Raw genomic sequence first — 21,760 nt, 5'->3', positions numbered from 1 at the left:
ATGGATGCATCTACATGTGCCTTACGTCAAAGAAAATCCTCAGATTTAATGAATCCTCACTGTAATACAATTGTCCAAAAGAAACATTCGAGAATGGCTCCAAGGGAGGAGAGTTTGCCAAAAGACTGTCAGATTCCTGCCAGTCAAGCAGCAGGAGAAAAGCCACGCTCCACATCTCTCTGCACACTGAAAACACCAGGCCCACAGCCTCTGCAGTGTGCAGGAACATTATGGTAGGCCCTCAACTCCAAGCACAGACAGCAAGATCACTCTGACATTGCTCAAGAGATGCACAGGGCAGGGGTGGAAAGGCTGAACAGTTGTTCACTTTCTCTGCTCTTCCTCGCCATCCAGATCTAGCTCAGGATAGCTCCACCCCACCACAGCAGAAACTCCCAGTGTCCACATGCAGGATGAAATCAGACAAGGCAAGCTCAGCTGAAGGGGGCAAGCCCTTCTCGCTATATAAAACCATCATGGCAAAAAGAGTGCACAGTTTCCTGCAGGGTTACTGAGAGGAACTGGTGTGCAGAGGAGTTAAATTATCACCAGTGTCAGCACAAGAGAAGTAGCAGGACCACACAGTGAAAGAACACCCCTTTTTCTCTGCAAAAACATTTTAGATTAGCTCAAGCACTTTCTAACCACATATTAACACCTTCACAGGCCATAAGAGATTCCTCATGTGTTACTTCCATTTTCTTTTACTTGTTTTTGTGTTCTACGTAAGGCTGAGAAATCTCTAGAAGACTTAGAGCACTTTAGACATTGTACCTCACACTGCAGGTCACTTCCATATACTTACATGATTGAGTCTCCCTCAAAGACAAATCAATACTTATCACTGTCTCGCATTACAACTTCAGTTTATGTTTTGGGTTTACCTTGGCACCAGGCCATGCTAGCACTAACCAAAAAGTGCATTGCATACCCTGCTGGTTCTGTTATAAAATAAGCAAGGACATATTTACCAAATCAGAAGGGTAAAGCATCTCTCCTCCCCCTTTTTTTACAATTCTGCCTGTATGTTTGTAAATCTTTTCATTAAACAATAAAGCATGCTACTCATTATCAATCACTCAAATGTATATTAAAAATTCATATCTCTGGAGGGCCTCAGTACCCAGCCAGAAATCTTGCCATGCATTAACAAGACAAGCCTTCACAATGAAGTCATCTTACAGCATCTCAAGCAAGTAAATAGATTCTCACACATGGTAGTTCCCTTCCCTATGTCCCACAACATCCATACGGACTGGGACAAAGACCCTCAGTTTTTTAGGCATGTAATAGTGGTGGGAAAAACTGAAGTTCTGGCAAAGCTAATAGTGAGGAAAGTGCTATAAATAAAACAGTCAAATAAAATAGCTTTAGCATATAACTTAGGAAGTTGGCCACTGACGAGACTTTTGCAAAAAGGGAATATGTCTGAGCTCCAGTTTTCCTCCTACTGCTTAAATTTATGTCTTCAAGCTGTATTAACAGAGCAAGCATCCCTCCCACTTCAGTCTCGAGTTTCATTATCAACGACCTGACTCTAATCTTAGTTTGCATTTGTAAGGTGTTTTGATGGCTAAAAGTGCTGTGAAATACTAAACTACATTATTTTATCGTTTTAAAAGAAAATGCAAGATAATTAGGACAGGCCACAAAGGATGTGCTTTTGATAGAGGCTCCTTGAATCAGCAGCGTTGAAATGCTCAGCCATGCTCACCGACACTTGTCACTTTATGGCATGCAAAACAGAAAACAGGCTCTTTATTAATTCCCTGAAGAACGGGACTCTAAAATAATCACACTAACCCCGAACTACCCCAACTGCCTGGGAACTGCAGGAAAATTACATTAACTCTACATATTCCTCTACTTTTCTTCATGTGCAAGCTACCTAAACTCACCTTCTTTTTTTTTCCAGGCAATTACCATGTTTTAGCCTCAGCTTCCAATTTTGTGCTCCAAATACCAGTGCAGCAGGCAGGACTCTGCCCGTGTTACAAGCATCTATCTCCTTATTTTTCCCAGCTTTTGATCTAATAAGGTACTGGCACAAAAATAGGAACAGAGGCAAGTGGCGGCATAAGGGCATTTTTCAACGACAGAACGATTGTTTCAGATGACAAAAGGAAAAAGAAGCTTCAGACAGCACAGAAAGCGATCACTATCTGCCTCAGGAACACACAGTTTGTCCATTGTGGCAGTAAAATTTAAGTCTTACCCATTTTCTAGCGTGTGCTGATACTATATCCTCTCATGGTGCACTGCAGAAAGCTATAACATAAAGGAATCAGAATTTCTTGAGGACAAGTAACTTTTTACATGGAATAAGCAGTCACCCTCATCAAGATTTTCTACAAATTCATTTTAATTTAAAACTCGCTGTCACCAGGATAATTTTGTGACATTAAATACTTACTAAGAAAGGTTATTATAAGAAGTGCAGGGCAAGGGAGCTGTAAGTATTTCTGCTTGGTAGTAAAGTTTATTTTCTTATTCAAATTAGTCTTTTTGTGAGAACCCAAAGAAGCTTCTTTCAACCATCCTTTCAAGACCAGCCACATTCAAAATGACTACATAAAACAAAGCACCCGAGAACAAGCTTTGTCAACAACGTAAGACTAGAACGTTGACCGCAAAAGGCACTTCTGTGTTAAAACACACATTCACACGTTCAGAGTACCTTCATGGTACCCTGACAGCCGGCTACTTACAGAAACTGTCTTGGTGTAAGATTCCTTATAAAATGTGGTTACAGGATTCAAGCTCTAATGTTAATCAGAATAGAAGAGAACTTAAACATAAAATATGAATATAAAATAATTAGCGCCCCTGTAACAGATCTGTCATAGAAGGATGCAATCTCTGTAACTGCAGATAAGCAAACTGAGAACCCTAAGTAGTGAGCCAGTGAGAACCTCTTCACTGTGCAGACTACCAACCCTGGCTTATGCACACTTACTATATAGGTCCTAACAGTGAGAACTGCAAGGTGGCATTAGATATTCCCTGGTGCCTGCAGCTGCGCTGAGCCCAGCTCTTGTTCCACGATTTGAAAGCTGCAGAGATATTTGCAAAGCGCCCCCTTAAGAGCCAGATGTATGAGCAGGATTTCTAGAAGTAACTCAGCTCCTCGATGCAAGAGACAGTTCCAGGCAGGAGGAAGAAAACTGGCTCCTACTCCAGACTGTCAAGATTCACACAACATTGTTTAGACACTGCAAAAATAGTTGCCTCAAGCAAAGATTTTGGCCCATTTGAGCCAGAAAAATTCTGTGACAGCCACTTAGCTGCCTCTCTGCTATTCCAAGAAAACTAAGATTTAGCATACTCTAAAGAAAAACCTCAATAATGAAGGGAATCAGAAAGCTACAAAGATTTTCTTGGTATGTGTTACGTTCTGCCTTTAGAGAGCTGCGCTAAGCTGTAGCTGATCACAAGATTCTGTACCTGAATTATGCACAGCTGAAAATAGATGTTTACTTCCGTCAGACTGCTACTGCAGAGACTTCAGCTGTGCAGCTATATTTAGAGTAACAAAATGTTAATTAAGATCATCTCATTCCCAAGATCATTTCAGCAATGAAGCTAGCAGGAAAACCATGCTCTGCACTCAACAACTGTCTTCTGAGTGCAACATCTTGCTGCACAGCAGTTAACAGACAAAAAAATGACTAAGTATTTAGACACCTTAGAATTAGTATGAAGAAGCTATCATTGCTTCATATTCAACATTCTTAACTCACACAGTGATGATCTTGTAACATCAACTCATTTCCAAAATATAATAAAGCAGCATCATATAAACTGAAGGACATTTGGTTCAAGCAGACTAACACTCACCAAGTAAACATGAATACATCTCCTACACAGAAAGAGAGGTTAAAAGTTCTATAACAGCACTTGCATTTATTTTTTATTACACTGACTAGAGCAGTCTTACTCATTTTTCCATCACAAAAAGGAGTCACATGAATGGGCACGTTAACAAAGACCACCCAAGATTTCTACTGCTGAGGATTGGTTGAATTTGGTTGAATTTGGCTAATAAGCAGCAACAGTGACATCTAGCGCCCGTTTGGCCTCAAGGTGCTGGATTAGCAGAAACATTCCTATCACCCTGTAAAATGTATACCATCGTTCGTATAGGTAAGACATCAGGATGGCTGCCATACTGCATCCGAATTCTGTTGTCAGTACACATCTACAGAAAATGTACATCTACAAGAATTAGTTGGCAGAGAGATCCTGATCTCAGCACATCTAACGCAATTCAGTGTATCGAACACATTGATTTTCTCATTTAAATAGCTGCACAGTCTCAAAGATAACACACAGCAAAAATAAGAAGTGCATATGAAATCTAAATTCATCCATAAAACACAAACACAACTTTCTATTCTAAAATGGACAGCCATGTGAGCAAACTCTGTAATTTCAGATGGCTATTAAGAAACCTACATGGAAATTATAAACTCTGAAAATGTAGTCCTGACATTTTGTTTTTATTGAACAGTAAATGCCAGCAGAACTTTCACAGTATATTTACATTAGTTTTACTAAAAGATCTAATTTCCACATACTTGAATATTCAAAGATTAAGAGACACGTACTTGTTAAGCATTTTCAGACATGCATAGATTTGAAGTTTTCCATAGTGTTACATCTGTCATCTACCTTTTCAACTCTGCAGACTCAAGTAATCAGTAGAAAAGAATAAATATGCAACAGGGCTGCCACAGAGTAATTTCCCTAGATGTAGTCCAAGATTTTTCTCAGCACATAAAACAACGTGGTTTGAAATTGGCTGAGAGAAAAAAAATGTTTTCGATCAAAGTGAGCAAACAAGACCTGAATACTTCCTAAACCTGCTCAATTTTCATGGCCTTTTTATTGCAATCGAGTTCTCAAAATCCAGCCCAATTTCTCCATAGCCTCTATAAAATAATCACGGTATTACAGCCAGTCTTTGTTTGACTAGAAAGTTTATTGGATTCTTCAGCAAACTCTTGGAATTACATTCCCTAAACACCACCACACACAGAAACAAAAGTAACATGTTTAAAAAAATTACCTGGGATTACAGTTAGCTGAAAGTAATGAAGCTTGTTTGGGTCGGGAAAATTCACTTTACATGTACCTGTGAAGCAAAAGAACAATTTACATCAGACAATTGTTTTTCCACTGTTGGGAAAGCAAGTATATTATCTTTCATACTCTCCAAATTAACTCCTTGATTAAGCCTTCCAGTCAAGTGATTTCCTCTTATACTTTGTCTCTAAGTGCCTCTTCCCTATGCAGTTACAGCTCACCTGCAGTAATGGAACTTCACTTTTGAGCTGTGAGGAAGCTTATTTCCTTTCAGTAAACCATGTCGTCTCAAAGACCTTAAAATGACAAAGGATTTCGTCTTCTGTATATATGCTAGCTACATGTTAAGATGACAGCATACATAATGAGCACCTCTTCCTTACAAGTTCTTTAATGGTAACGTGTGTATCTTAATATTTGATCATACACTGCAGTCTGCAGAAGTCATGCCACCACAGCCCTACGCTAACAAAGGATTATTTATATCTGTAAAGTATAATGAGATACAAGCTTTACTGAAAGCCTCTTCCAAAAGCCAGTGAAGTCTCCGTTCAGCTGTCATACTGAACAGGTTTCTTCTATGTAACCAATTACACACATTAACAGCAAAGGTTATGGAGCATCGTTACAAACCAAACACTATGTTTTTGTTCTCAGACTAGATGAATTTAAGGAGAACAGTGAAAATGAAGAACAAGTGTGGGAAAAAAAAGATAAAACATCAATCTGATGAAACTAGTCAGTGGTTTCAGTTCAACAGATGCAAGTTCACAGCATAACAGCCCTTTGTTTGCATTTGATGACATAAAGTTGCCTTGCCATGCACAAAACTGGCCTTTCTTGACTATGGCAGAGACAAGCTGTCAAGCTGGCACTAGAAGATGCAGATATCCATGGATACATTATTATTCATATTATGCAGCCTTTAGCTTCCTAATGGATCAAGCTGGCTGTTCTTTTTCTGTAGTCAAGGAGCTAAATAGTATCAGAGATACAGACCCTATTTGCTTGAAAAAATAACTAGAACTGTACACAAACCCTAGTAGCGCATTCGCATTGTAGTAACTACAAACCCTTGATACACGTTTCTCAGGTGTTCGTTATACTATAGAAGAGTCTACACAAAAAAGTTTAACCAAAGTTAAAATTACTCTGTGTAAAATCTCTATAATTGCCTTTAAGAAAGAAGAGCATACAGAAAGGAAGAGTTAAATAATGCCTCTTCCTGCCCTCCGTTTTTGCTGCTTCTGTTCTGCATTTTTCCCCCTTGTAATTCCTCCCATCAGGCAGTCTGTACACTCAAAAGCCTGATTTTTGAGATCTGAGAATTGATCCAGATTTAGAATCACTAGCAAACAGAAGATGCTCATCAGAAGCAGCACTCAGAAGTAGCACTCAAAAGTTTAACCTAGAGAGGAAAAAAAATACAGTCAAAGCTTCCCTTAGATGGGGAAAGACTAGAAACATCATGAGCTACCTGCCAGCGTAATCAGAGAGAACATTCACTGCTTTACTTTGTAAGATAAGCATATGGGGAAGACAGTGTGAATGCACAGCACGGTAATAACCTGCACGTACACTCTCGGTCTGCTGCAAGCGGATCGTGCCTCTTTCCCTGCAGGGAAAATATCCTAGATTACTCTGAAACAGAGACATGCACCACAGGAAGTTATGTAGAGCAAGTAATGGGCTCTGAATGGACCTCTCAGCTTACTAGGCAATAACTTGTTGTGCTTTCCTGTATTCCAAGAACTCATGGCAGAATGATGCTGTTCTGGTCAAGGCTTGAAGGGAAAGGGAGCTCAGCAACAACTCAGCTTCACTGTCAACACCCACCCTCAGCAACAAATACAGAGCAGTAGGAACTTTACTCCCCTCAGTAAAAGGGCTTTGTGTTTTGTGGTCCATTACAGAACCAGGCTTTCTAAAGCTAAAGAGCATAAAACATACATTTTAACTTTTAACTATCTATCCTCAGCTTTAGAAGCAACAAGACACTTACCCTGTGCTCTTAAAAGCCTATTTCAAAGTGGCCATTGTATGTTATGCTAAAAGCTGAAAATATTAAGTAAGATTCCAGGGCTAAAACCACATTATCTTGCCTTTTTTTTTTTAAGGAATATGGATTACTTTTTTAAAAAACAATTTTTCATTAATATTTTCACTATTAACAAACACATCAGGTTACAGCTTGCATGTGAAGTGAAAAAGCACTAGGTTGACTTAGTATGTTTTGAGAGAACTCAGCTATTTGCTCTGCCCCTAGAATAGCATCTCTCATTTTGAAAACGAGAGAATGGAGGAAAAACAGGAGTGAGGCAGTAAATGTAGTCTTCAGTTCCAGGTACCTTTTGGGTGTTTTATGAGTGAAGCTCCCACTCCACCACCAATCAAATTCTAGAGCCAAATGATCAATACTGCTTCCAAAGGACACTAATAAGAGATCCATCACTCCACAACCCCTTAAGAGGGAGCAACAAAGAAAACCTGTTCAAGCCTGAGTGGCAGAGTTTTGCACAGCTTTCCCTAGAGTTAACAAATATCATTAGCGTTCATACGTCAGTCAAAACATTCAGTTCAATGGTCCTTTTCCGCTTAAAATGCATGCCATTAAATGCTATACTTACAAGGTAAATTAGCTTCAAGTTCTGCAACCTCTGTTGAAAGAAAAAAAAATATTGTTATTTACGCAAGCATAAAGCCATTCTTGAAGTCCAGGTTGGCAGATCTAATTTCAACCACCCTGTAAATCAAATTTCACTTAAAAATATAATTAAGCTGCACTGAAGGTTTACCTTGAAATTTCTCTTTAAGCCATGCAATTCATTACTAAAAATGCTCAGCCACCCTACAGACAATGCAAACATATCCTACTGTGATTAGGAGGTACAGCTCTGCCAAGACTGAAGCGCCAGGGCTTCTAATACACAGAGCACTGGCATTTCAAAAGGTGGCATTATCCAAACCTCCAAAGTTGTCTACATAAGGCACAAAAATACGGGAAGCCATAACTCCACAGCCTGCAAAACACAAGAGCAGAAAAACCTCAAGAATCGGGGTGTCAGTCCAATAATAAAGTTCACAGCCTGCATAAGCATCACCACTCTCCAGCATCCAACTGCTAATGCTCTTCCACCATCAGCTACAGACTCCCTCAGGTTACACACTGCTTTTGAGAAGAAGCCTCCAAGCACGATACCACATACTGCACACTTGGAAACAGCTGCTGAAACCCTGCTTCAGGGGCACTGTCATACTAGATGTTGTCCTGCCTGCAGAAGCCAGCACTAAGAGCACCGAAAGAACAGAGAAAGACAAACCTTCACTTCCAGCACCTGGCACAACAACATGCACAGGAAAGTGATAAAAACAACTGCATCCATTGCATTACTCCCCCCCTCAAAACCTCTGCACTGTTGAACAAACTCAGAGTGTTAAGTTTATTTGCTCCTGTCGCTGTTGGATATTTCCCCTCAGAGCATGGTTTGCTATAGATATGCACTCTTGTTCAACTAAGACTTCTTTTTCTTTATTGTATTTCCCATGCATAAAACTTGAAAGTTATTCATAAAAGAAAGGAAGTAACCTGATTCAGTTGCATAGCTCCTAGGAAGGAAAGTTTACTCCTAAGCCCTTTCTCTGCCACACTACTTTCTCCAGACAACCCCCTGCTTTCTCCCTCTTTTATGTATTTTATTGAAGTTTGACTTTCAACTACCTGTATTTCACAAAAGTACGGATGAGATGCATCAAGATATCTCCCCCTTTTACTTCTAAAGTTCTTGGAAACCTAATCAAATATATTTTTGCATTTCCTGTAGTCTTTTTTTCCCCACTTGACTTCTAACTTCACTTTGTGGTCTGGACAGACACAGCCCACTTATTTGGGCTAACAACAATGTGTAAGAGACTTCAACACCAACTATCAAAAACATATGTCTAAAGAAAACTGTAATTCAGTTTAAGATATGGGGAGCGATTTCTCAGCACAGAATCCAATAACATGATCTCATAACAATTTATAGCTCACTAATACCCCAGAACTTTTCTTGCATCCATGCTTACCAAACCTGACTGGTCTCTGCAACTCCCACCTCCCACTTGCTTGGCACAGCCCTGGTATCCCTGCATCTGCAGCCTACTACACCAAGAGAGGAAACCCCACCAAAACAGAAGCATTGTGTTTCATGCTTACCTAAAAAGTTCACAATTGCACTCTTTAAAATCCCACTCTCTTCAGCACTCAAGCAGCCACAGCTGATTTAACCAAAGTTGTGCACTGGAAGACACACGACACTGGGGGCATATTTTTGCTATAAGTTTTCAAAGAGTACTGTCTTTATAATATACCAAAAACATAATTTCAGCTATAATCAAGGACATTATTTTTACTTTCCCTTTCTGGTTAAAAAAAAAAGACAAGACATAACCAACTACTGAAGGCTGCAGCTGTACAAACCCATTGTAAAAGTATTCCCCCACCCCCTTCTCTTTAAACTCACCAGACTTTCATATTGGGAGGCACTATCAATCTTCTCTAGAGGGTAGAGTTTAGAACCTGGCTCTTATTTTAAGGTGTTGACTGCTTTCCTTATTGCTTTCTGTGCTTCTGTGTTGTTCGGCTTAATGAATACTGCCCGCTCTTTGCTTCAATTCTGAGAAGAGGGCAGCAGGGAAAACAGAGACACCAAAGGACAGAGCATGTTCAAACTCAGCAATGGCCGGGCTGCAGCGGATCTGCTGAGCCGGAGCCTCAATTCTGCCTCCTGCAAGGTTCAGTAGACAGTTTACTGATCACTATAGCTCCTTTGAAGTGTGAAAAATTTCCTGTAACACATTCACACTTCTGTGTTTGTTTGTCTTGGCACAAGAATGAGCAGGTTTTCTTGTGAAAACATGAAAACAAAGGTGCTCACACCCATGAGTACGGAAGAGCTGAAGAGCGTGCTCTTTCTTTGAAGGTGTGCAAACACGTGGGGAAGACTACGGTAACTAGTCCACACGAAAGCTTTGTGAACAAAGGCAAGCTCCCCAAAATTAAGGTTTCTAATCAATTCTGTAACAAACCACTGAAACTAAGAACAAAACAACTTTATAAAGGTAAAAAAGGCAGGTAAAGACCTGCTTCAATACTCTAAACTTTTAAAGTCACATCAAGTAAGGAAACAGATGTTACTATCAACTATGCCATATAAACATTGGTGATTAACAATGACTAGCACATTTAACGGGCCAAAGCTACAGTGTGTGTGAGTTTTCCGAATTCTATGACTCTCTGGTAGTGACAGTCTTGACAATTGAAATCATTTCTGTATTTTGCTGCTCAGAAAGCAAACATTTTGACTACATCATTCAAGCTTCATGAAGATTCTGATGTTTTAAGTTACATACTTTTTACATAAAGCAATACCATTGACAAGAATATTCTCTGTAAGAAAGTGCCCCTTGTGCAGTCTGCCAACTTATTGGCATGGTGTAACAGATTTGTAAATAGGCAAAGCATAGAAGCAACAATTAGAGCTCCAATGCACTGAACTTCCAAGAGCTCCAAAAGCCTCGCTAAATTAAAGAACAAACTTAATCTCACAATCTTTCTGACCTCCTCTTTCAAAAAATGACTAACTACAGCTCAACAGTAAAGAAAATCCAATTTGACTGCTTTTCATAATGCTTTGTGGATAATCAGTATCTGTGTCTCAATTCACAGCCAGGCACCTCACGATTCCTTAAGACGCAGAGACAAACAACTGGATAACCCAAGTCTCAGGAAATACTGTGCAAAAGCATGCCAGAACTTCCACTGGAAACCAGTGCCCGTCAATGCCGGCTCAGCGCTGGCTTAGCAGAGATGCAGAAACACTGCGGACCATCTGAATTCCTCCTGCAGTCAAGAGGGCTGATTGCCAAGAAGCAGCAAACCGAGGAGCACTGCGAGGCCCTGTGCCCATGCTGAGAAGTGCTCCCAGGTAGGTCCAAAAGGCCGTAGTGTAAGTGCAGGCACATGCCAGAGCTTCTGCAGGGAACAAACTCTGGTGCAGTCAGCCCAGACCCAGACTAGCTCCCAACCAGCCAGTCTGGTGTTCCTGAAACCTTCTTTGATCTGGTGCAGGAGCACACCCAAGTGGCAGGTATATTTGCAGTCCTGCTCTTGACCCAGTATGCACTTGCTTGAACAGTTCCAAATGCTATTTTAAACCATAAAGAGTAAAAAGGCAAGGGTTAAACTTAAACCTACCACAGACTTTGGGAGAGCTGAATGCAAACTGATTATGTCTCAGAAGCAGCTTAGGAACTTTATAAAACAGGGGAAAGCTAAGTCTAACACAAGCAACCAGAGCTATTTATAAATGATTTCACAAACAATAACTCTCCCTACCCATGACAATTCTCAGGACAGAAATAGGAACACACACTCCTGACGTGTTCACAGGCATATAGTTTGAGAGACTCACATGAATGTTATATTCAGTAACGCACAGACTATAATCACGTTGTTCTGCTCCCTCCCCTTCCCCTACTCCAACTCAACAAGTCAGAATATAGAAGTGCTTTGTTTACTAGCCTTGCGACAAAGAGTCAGGCTATATGCTTCCCACTGGAGTTTGTTTTTAAGTACACAAAATGAAACCATTACTTCCTCAACTGAAGTGAACGTTCTCATCCACAGCAATGCTTACTTCTCTCTGGTGTTGTCCCAGAAGCCTCCCTCTCCTGTTCAGGTCCCCCATTTAATGTGCATCTTTAAGACTGATAGAGATTAACATAAATACCTTGACACTCTAACAAAAACTCCATTTTCTAAGTGTTAATTCTAGCAGTATAATGCTGTTTGCCTCCTAATTCTATCCATCTATCTTTATAGCCTTCCCTACTTGGCTCCCCTGAACTGTACAACCGTACATACCAGTATTAGAAGTCAAGCAAGCTGCCTAATACTACCAGTTTTTCAATAGAGTAAGAGATGTATATTTTCCTTACACTTCCAAATGTTTATTTATAACAAGATACTATCAAATGACATGCTTCAGCTTCTATACACTATTACAAAACTTATTATCCTGACATCAAAAACTAGAAAAAGCCGCTGTAGTTGGAAATCTCTAACTGCAATATATCAATTCATACTTCAGGTATGCTGAAAATCAGAGACATAAGAAGTGAAGCAATACGTTGAACCAGGCCTCCTTCTGTCAGTGAAATCCTAGAAAGTCTCAGTAATAATTTTTCAAATCAGCTTCAATTCTTGTGTCTTTTTGGCTTTACAGTATCTATCACAGGCTGCAAGCATTTTAGTGTAAACTACTAGTTTCCTCTAATAAATACAAATCACTTATTCATCAAGCAAGACATTCCACTGTCTTCTTCCAAAATTAAGTTCTGCAATGTGCAGAAGTTAATGCAGCATTTTCAAACAATGCCTCAGGTAATTTCAAGAGTGTTAATGAAGGAAGGATTTTATTAATTCTCAAAAAAAAAACCCACCACTATTTTTCCCCTCTCAATTTTCCTCACCTGCTATTGTAAGGAGGGATATTACCATACCTGAAGGTCTGAAGAAAGCAAATCTATGGATTCTCCTTATTTTTACTTACAATGCACATTTACCTCATTTTTATGATCAGTTTCCTACTTCCTTCTACAAATGCACACCTGAAACATTTTCCAGTTACATATATCTCATTGTAAAACCCAAAAATGTTGATGACCAAGGGATAAACCATGCTAACTCATTTTCTTAGATATTAAGTTATTTCAAGCTGTCACTTACAATCAAACTAAGCAGCACTGGTAATATAAAACTGAATATTTAGGTGCACTATAAAAAAGCATTTCAAGGGATAACAATATGCTTATTGATCACAAAGGTTAAGCGCTGTTACTACTGACATCCTTCCTGGCATGTTCTTTAATTCAATTTAGTAGTCACGTTCATTATACAATATTAAACTTAATTGTACTTTGACTTGTCCTCAGCTTCTTTCAAATTTTCAGAAGGGATCCGCCTTTCAAGTTCAGCACTGCACGGCTCAGGGCATCCCGCAGGAGCACTCAAGTGGCCCCTATTCCTAACTTCATGAAGTTCCCTTTTAGAGATGAACTCAACATCAAAAATTGCCTCTGCAGCACAGAACAAATTGAACGCTGCTAAAGTAAGTGTACTGCTTGCTCTATTTTAACTTGAGTACTAGGTCTACAGAATTAGGGCCTTACTCTCCAACTAAGCCTATATTGCAATCCAATGAAAACAGAGATGCAAGAATAAGTCACACTGAACTTTTAACAAAGTTGTGCTTTATTAGAGCCTCTCTCCCAGCCAGAGAGGCAGCAGAGCCCCTTCAAGCACCATTTCTGTCTGCTCCTCCTCCCCACATCAGTATTTGCTTTCTACCTTCTCCAGTTGTTCACACTTCCTCTGTTTGATTTGTCTTGAAACATGTCCCAGTGGTCATGAAAGACCACCACTTTCTCCAGTTCACTCCTCCTTGGCCAGAAAGCCTCTTTCCAAGAACTGTCAGCCTGAATTACTGGTCCTTGCCCTCCCACACCCTCAGACACTTCTGCCCTCAGGGATTTTGAAGTGGCAGATGCTTTCCTGCGACTTCCCAGGGTTTCAGATCAGAACTACCACCGTGCTCCTCACTGCAGACACACGTGCCCTGCTAACCTCCCAAGCATGCTCCATTAGTTGCTGAGAGAATCAGCAGGGGACAGGCTGCTACCAAATCCTGTTTAGCAGCCATGACTTTAACACCCCAGAGGAAAAACAGCTGGAAGAGAATATCCAGCTGTCTCAGAACTACTTCCCTACATAAAACTTCAGGGATAGAGATTTTTTCCTTTCATAATAAATCCATTAAATAACCCAACAAAACAGTGCCCTGAGCCATGATTGATATTTGAATATATAACAATACTGGACATGCAAGCAATCAAGGGCACACCTTAGAAAAACTAACAAAGGGCACCAGTATTTTAAGAGTAACTTTTTCACAGAAGTGGGGAGGGAAGCCTGTTTAACTTGCACCCATCACTAAAGCCAAGGACAGCACCTGACAACATTCAGCTGATAGCTCACATACTTTTGCTAAAACTGGAAGTATTTCAAATGCTGACATTGAATTTTCTTCTCATCCATATGGTGCAAATAGCTAACATCATACCTAAATTATCACTTATTTTTCCTACTTCAAGGCAATTTCAGTTAGCAGACTTACGTAGTTGGCCTACGTCAAATTTTTAAAAGTTTGTAAGCATCGTCGACACTTATCAATGGCTGGGGTCACAGCCATCTGCCCCGTAATCAAAATGGCATTGATCTATTTACCACTCAGTGTACACAATACGTTCGAGGACTGCAGGGTTATCAGTGTGACAACACATCCTTCAAAGAGATCCTATAATGCCTCCCTGGACAGGACTCTCTATCAACACAAACAAGACTGTCTTTAATTTACCTCCAGATAAAAAACAGACACTGTCTGTGTCTGGGTGATACCTCTAGCAAAACTGGCAGACATCTGTCTGCGAATTTATGAGACTCACCAATTTACTGTGGATGAGGAACAGGAGAGTATCTCTCCAGCACATTATCATCATCACTTGAGCAGGTGAACAGCTATCTGACCTTGGTTCATACACTGTCACCAGCTCCCAGGGCCAGGAAGGATTTAGGGTACTGTGCCAAAAATCACCCTCAGCTAAGCTTCCAGGACAGCCCACCATGTGTCTAAGCTGCTGTGGAGGACGCTGCACAGACCAGTTGCCTGCTGTTCTCCTATTGACTCAGAAGCTATAGACTTATTTGAGGCCAAAAAGGATCCAGCTGTGCTACGGAAAGAACATAGCTATCACTGAGCTTTCTAATGTACATGACCACAGTCCCTTGTTCTTTCAACTCGGAGGCTTTACACAGTAGAATAAAACCACCACCACTAATACCATTAAGAGGTACAACTGAAGCAGCACTAACCTCAGCACAACTGCTGGGGCAAACAAGGACAAAGTGCCAGGCCTTTTCTCATGTCCTCTTTCCTTAATGATAGCCAGCATTTCTTTTCTTTTTTTGTAGAACGGATTATTTTTTAATTTGCAGTTGCCATGAGATTGACCTGATTGAGCCTTTCATCCATTCTGCAACTGTCATCTGTTTGTTTGATAACTCCAGCCTAAACAAGCATCAGTAACAACTTCTACTTACAACTACTTTTACAGGCTCCCATCAACTTTGTTTCAATTCTAATACAACAGCCTATTACCATATCATACAATGAAGGCATCCTTGCTGTACACACACCTTTAGCAGGCAGTTCTTCACTCCCTATCAAACTCATTCCTGCAGATCTAGACAGCGTGACCTAAAAAAAAAACCTGTCAACATCAGAAGTCCATCTTCACTCAGGCTCTCAACACTGCTTCAGCTGATGTAGCTTTACGAGCTGGAACAAGATCTAAAAACTTTTGTAATTGAATGGTCTACATTTAGTTTAAAGTGTAGCTTAAAAGAGAATATCCCCAACAAGTCTTTTTCAGACTAACTACTAGATTTTCCCCTCACTTTCAGTGTAGTTATACAAAAGTGATCTACTTCTACTGTCAGTTCCCATTTCGGTCCAGAAAACATTTTAACCAGACTGACAGCTGCTCCTACAACTCTTTTTGGAGAGCCATGTGATACAACTTTCACACACAATCAGATCACGATCCAATACTCACACTTGTCAGAAGGACGCCAGCAGTGACCTGCTTTTAACAGTCAGTTTGGGACTCAACTCATTCAATACTTAGTCTTGCGCTGGTTTGCTAATGGTAGCCATAGCAATTACAACGTCAATACTAATTTTCTATAGCTTACATTCTTTTCTTCCCCTGCAGACATAGGTAAGGTTTTAGTCATAAAAGTGAAAAACATTATTACTCTAAGAGTACAGTAAAACTTCTCATGGCACTTCACACTATACCAGGCATTGTAGTTGAAGTGTATTTATATTACACTGCTATTTTCCCCTCAAGTCTACACTTGTAGGTTAATGAAAATCTCAGATTATATATATTTAGTAATTTGGCTTTGTAGCTTAGCCTGGTTAAAGAGCTTATTGCTCCTGCCTGATATCTTTCCCCCTCAGAATTGGAGTTAACTGAGGATTTCCAAACTGGAAGTCTAAAGCAAGCTCTTTGCAAGAGTTATCACATCAGGGTTTAAAGTGAATTAAAACTCCCTGTCCTTGGAACAATGCAAAAAGAGAAAACTGTGACTATAATGTTCCTAGTTGAGTTGAGGCACTTCCCAGTGCACAGAGAAAGCAACATTTGCAGTGGAACCTCGCTCCAGTATACAGTTATATGGCAGAATCTACCCTAATTCAAAAAAGGCATATGTAACATTACGGTTAGGCAGTATCATTCTGGCAAATATACCAGTGTCAGTCTCAGGCCATTCTGAAATAAGACCAGGAAATGAGCACATTTCATTTGACCGACATGAATCCTAACCATGACATCTTACACATCAACAGTAGTATATTCGCTGTTGATCATTTTTATCACAAACATCAACCTAAACAACATATTCCTTGCCACTAGATCACGCTGCACAGCTCTAACATTAAAACACTCAACTATTACCAGAGGGAGTAAACGTGAGTTTAAGCCCATAGCAACTGCAAAGTGTCAGCACCTATGGATTTTTAAATATAAGATTATCTATGCTACAGAAAAAATGAAGAGCAAGAAAGAGCTGTCCCTGATTTTACTATAAGTTTGATTATTGTCTCACAAGCTACCTTATTTACCCAGAACTGCCACAAAGTAAAAGTTTGGGGGTTTTTTTCCCCAGCAGTAGCAAGCCAGCTAGTAACAACCTACAGCAGCCTTCCTAGAACAGACCATATCGTACTACAAAAATTAGTGTTGGGTTTTTTTATTCACTACATACTCAACTTCCAGTGGCTCCAGGCCTACAAACAATAACTCTTTGCATTGCTTTTTTAAAGTTTATTGCCTCTGATCTATACCATTGAAGACCACCAGGACACTGACGTTACTTTTACTACTTTCTTTCCTGTCACAGGCAGTTATTTTTTGCTCAAAAAATACCTTCCTATCAAGTCAATTCCGATCTTCTCCTCCTATATATTTGGTGATGCTTATATGACAATTTTTTATCATAATGTTTTAACTGATGACACAGTTCCCAATGATGGATTAATTTTTCAGCAGAATAAGGAGAAGGCTTTTTACATTTTGCATTATTCAATTAAAATAAGTGTCCTACAGGCAAAGAGCTGTTGGAGATGCAATGTATGCCAATATATACCCTACAGTATAAATCCTAAGGTAAGTCACAAGCAATTTTATAAATACTTCTGGAAATCATTTTACATGCAATTTAGTATTGTTTACTGGCAACACACCTGCAAATTGTAAATCCCAAAATATTTAAATATAAGTTCCTTTCACCTTTAACAAGTAATTTATCTCGAACAGACACCCTCCGAGTTGAATCAGAAGCTGGATTGGATGCACGGGGTCCTCTGACACCATCATCCCGCTTCAACTTGCTTGCCAGAGTTAGCATTACTGCTGTCTTCAATCTAGAACACAAATATTAACAAAGTCAATTACCAAAACTAAAGCACTGGGGTGGCCACAAAGCCAAGTTACAGTTAGTTCCTTATTCAACAACTATCATCATATTCTTAGCAGTCAAACAAAGAATACGATATACACAGTCAACATGACTGCGATTAAAGATGAGGATGGCCTAGAGTACTTGAAGAATGAGAGTGTGTTTCAGACGTGAATACTGAGAGAGTTATAGTACGTTAGGCCAAGAGGAAGTTCAATTTTGCTGGAGAAAGGTCAGACTTTCATCACTGTTTACAATCCAATTTCACTGCACCATCTACTGCAGTATAACACTGCTTGACATCACTCCTTCTAAAGAATCACTGTGAAAATACCCCTGCCACAGCCCTGGCTGGACATTCTGCTACGACCATTCCCATCCACGCTCCACGTGACAATACGCAGAGCTACTTTTTGGCTGGTCAAAAAAAACAGGAGAGAAACAGGAGGGGAGGAGTTACTGGAACAATTCTCTAACACTAGGAAGTGAGCTTTGAGTCAGCTACCAGGAAAGGAAACGGATTTAAACTGCAAATAGTGCAATTATCTGTGCAGCTGCACAACAGTAACTCTTCACAGTGCAAAGCAACAGTGGAGAAAGTTACATTCGGAGATTTGATAAACTGAAATGAAGAGATTTTTTGCTGTGTCAGTCCTCCACTATAGAAGATAACTGCACTGATAAATAAATTACAATAAAAGGTGGACAGCATGCCAAAGTCATAAAACCAAAACATTCAGTCTGTCATGGCTTAGTACATTTTGACACTACTCCTAGCTGAACGCAACTCATTCTTCTTAACAGTTTGGCCAAAAACAACATAATGCTGACAAGATCCATACCCTTTAGGCCCCACCACCACTAAAATGGTAGGAGAAATGTTTATCCTTTAGTCATACGAGTTAATTAAACAAAATAAAGACAAAAAACTTTTAAGAAGTCAGCATATAGTCTTCACATGAACTAGTTTGCATAGAAGACCAGACAGGTATGATGCAGCAGTTACCAAGACATGAAAGAGATGCTCGGGTAACATCAGCTCTCATAGTATAAAATGGAGAATCAGCAAGGTATTCATAAGGCAAATTAAAGCACTGAGATTAAGACAATCACACTATAAAATGACAAGACTTGCTACAAGATTTATCTCTGTCAGCTTCAGCTCTATGTGTCTCCATGTTTCTTTCCTTCTTGTAAGCAAGCCCTGAAGTGAGGTTTAACAGGTCCATTGCAACAGTAGTTACTTTGCTTGTTCATTTTGTTTGTTCTTGGCCCAGAGAAAACAGGAGATAAAGCCTCTGGCCTGCCAATCTAGTCACTACATCTGTAAAGACAGCCCTATTGCTTTCCCACAGTTGTGAGAAACCTGACAGATTTATAACAAACATCAAGCCAACACCAAAATACCGGTGAAGGGGCAAGAAGGAGAAATGAAACAACTGACGTGACAATTGGATGTTGAGAAGAACATAACAGATAAGTGAGTAACAAGGTTTAAAAAAAAGCAAGCATGTATTTCACAATAGTACCTAACAGTATGAAACTCTGGTAAGATCTACAAGAAGGTCGAGTTCTATGAAGTTGACAAGTATGTGTGTTAGCTTCAAGATCCAGATTTAAAAATAAAAAGTAAAATTCAGGGCAAATGTAAATCCCGCTTGCTCAACTGAATCATTCAGTAGGGTTTTTTTTTTTCTCCCACTACTCCAGAGAAAGAAAGAATAAGCAGACAAAACAGTCCTTTTTTCCTTGGAGAAGAGAAAGACAACAGCTTGTTTAATAAATAAATAAAAAGGGGGGGGGGGGGGGGGGAGTTGGGGAGTCTGGGAAGTAGTGACACAGGGTCCTAAAAGAAAAAAAAAATCTAAAAGAAAAACTGTAAACTGCAGGCAACCCCCTCCCTCCCCCAAAAAAACCCTTTTAGGTGCCAAGACCAAATGAAATCAACTTCAATGGGAATTAAATGCCTAAATACCTTTATAGATCTGTTTCCTCACTGCTTGTCCTAGAAAACTAGGAAATCGAAGAGAAGTGTGACCAGCGGGGAAAAGAGATGGTTCGCTCCAGCTATACCCCGAATTTCATCAATGGAGCGCGGCGAGGAAGCACCCAAAACTTGCTAACCGCACGGGGGAAAGTAAGGCTTTACCGCTGCACGACACCGCGGAGACAGGCGAGGGAAAGGTGCTGCGCTTATTTACAGGGAAGGCAAGAGAGCCCCGGGATTTCTCCAGCTCCCCTGGGAGCGGAGGCAGCGGGGCCGGCAGCGGGGGGGCCGCCCTGCCCCGCGCCGCCGCCGCTACCGGGAAGCCCCTCCGCAGGGGGCAGGGAGGATCGCTGGGCCCCTGCGGTGGGGGTACGACCCTGCTGGGCCAGGGGAGTAGTTGCGGGGGGCCAGCGGGTTCCCACCCCCGGTGTTGCCGGGGCCCCGAGGCCTGGCGGGCCGGGGCCGCCCCGGCAGATGTGGGGGCACCGGGTGGGGGAGGGAAGGGGCCGGGCCCGAGGCGGGGCGGGAGGGTCCAGGCCTGAGCTGAGGGGGCTAGCCCCGGCCCGGGGGGGAAGGGGGGGCGGCCCGCACTTACCTGAGCGCAGCGTCAGGGCCCGGCTCCCGCGGCCAACACCATCCCCGGGGCTGGCCCGGGGCAGGGGGCGGCGGCGCGGCTCCTCCCTCCCTCCCTCAGCGGCGGCGCCGGAAGTGGGCAGCGCCGGGGGCGGGGCCGCAGGCGCCGCGGGGCGCGCGCCCTTCAACAACAGCTTTACCGGCAGCGCGCGGGGATCTCGCGAGAGTTGGTGTGGGTGTGTGTGGGGTTGGCGAGCCCGTCGAGTTCTCGCGAGAGTTGCGGGTGGCAGCAGGGCTGTTCGCCCCCGGCAGGGCGGCGCCATTTTGGGGCGCAGCGGCTGCGAGGGAGCGGTGGTGCGGCTCTGTTAATTTATGTTCTATTAATTACGTCGAGTCGCCAGGGATAAATGGTTTTATTTAGGGGAAAAAACAACAATCATCAGCATTATTTCAGAAGGGGAGCTTTACTAAACACCTGGCTTGCTATAACCTTTGCATTAGCGCCTGCTTAAATTAATACATGTAATCTGTACATTCCAGCACCAGATTAGTGGAAGCAATGGTCAATCAGATTAAATGAGTGTAAAAAACTGATAATAAGAGTGCATTTAATACTGGAGAGTAAATGACTTTGATATCATTACTCAAGGCTAACTTGACCAGTTGAATCTTTAGAAACTCTGTCACGATCAGATTAGATGAGACCCTCGACCTGTAAAACTTAAATATGTGCATAACTTCAATGAGGTCTTCCATGCATTAGCTTCCAATGAATAAGGGAGCTGAAGTTAAGCCATTAGAGAAGGTCTCTTCTCCTTTGCCAGGCAGATGGGGACTGCGTGAGCAACTTGGACACCAAGCATCTTAGAAAAGCCTCTGTGTGATTCTGCTTCCAGATTCCCATGCCCGTGCAGCTAGGAACCAAGAATATGGCCTGAGGATAGCTGTACTTTCAACAGCAATAAGCTGAAGCTGTTTCACGCTCTGCAAGCGGACTATGAACCCTACAACACAATTTCGTGATCCCGTCATAAAGCCTGCTGGGGCATACAGGGGCAAACAAAGGTTGCAAAGTCAGCCTCAGCACTGATATTTCCCAGCTCGTTTGCCTTTTAATAGCAGTGACCTGGAAATACAAGTTTGAATATTCGAGATACTGATGTATCTTCTGCTTTTGCTGGTATTTTTTTCTCTCCTGAAGGGCACTGCCCACTACCAAAGTCCAAAATTCAGTGAGCAGGCCAGCATCACTAATTATTATTAGTTAGGCTTAAAATGCCCTACCTTAAAAACAGCTAAGCAGCTCTTTAGAAAAGTCAAGAAATCTGCTTCTATTTTATGTTCAGGTGTCGCCAGCTGCCCTTCCTTTTTCTACGGTACAGCACTTCAGTTAATATCTGGTCACTGTGACCTGTGCTGGGATTAATAAAATGTTTTTATGAGCCAATTCATAAAGGTGCTGTCAACCAACTGCTGCCACCTCTAAAGAC

At 41.3% G+C, this 21,760-nt stretch overlaps 1 protein-coding gene across 4 annotated transcripts in view; it reads right to left on the bottom strand.

Annotated features, from left to right (window-relative positions):
• Positions 1-20,454, bottom strand: part of UBE2F (ubiquitin conjugating enzyme E2 F (putative)) — an 83,177-nt gene extending 62,723 nt beyond the window's left edge. For 2 of the 4 annotated variants that reach the window (XM_072874516.1, XM_072874519.1), the window contains exons 1-4: positions 20,293-20,454; positions 17,542-17,675; positions 7,713-7,742; positions 5,069-5,134 (exon numbers count right to left, since the gene is read on the bottom strand). In XM_072874516.1, the coding sequence (XP_072730617.1) occupies positions 5,069-5,134; positions 7,713-7,742; positions 17,542-17,659 (214 nt within the window). In that variant the 5' untranslated portion in view covers positions 17,660-17,675; positions 20,293-20,454. Of the gene's footprint in view, positions 1-5,068; positions 5,135-7,712; positions 7,743-17,541; positions 17,676-19,685; positions 19,724-20,292 lie in introns of all 4 variants that reach the window. The other 2 variants (XM_072874517.1, XM_072874518.1) reach the window with 2 other exon arrangements.
• Between the last annotated feature and the right edge of the window lie 1,306 nt (positions 20,455-21,760).

The sequence above is a fragment of the Ciconia boyciana genome, chromosome 10 (genome assembly GCF_034638445.1).
Source record: "Ciconia boyciana chromosome 10, ASM3463844v1, whole genome shotgun sequence".
NCBI classification, from domain to species: domain Eukaryota; kingdom Metazoa; phylum Chordata; class Aves; order Ciconiiformes; family Ciconiidae; genus Ciconia; species Ciconia boyciana.
This window is presented reverse-complemented; position numbering and strand designations above follow the sequence as displayed.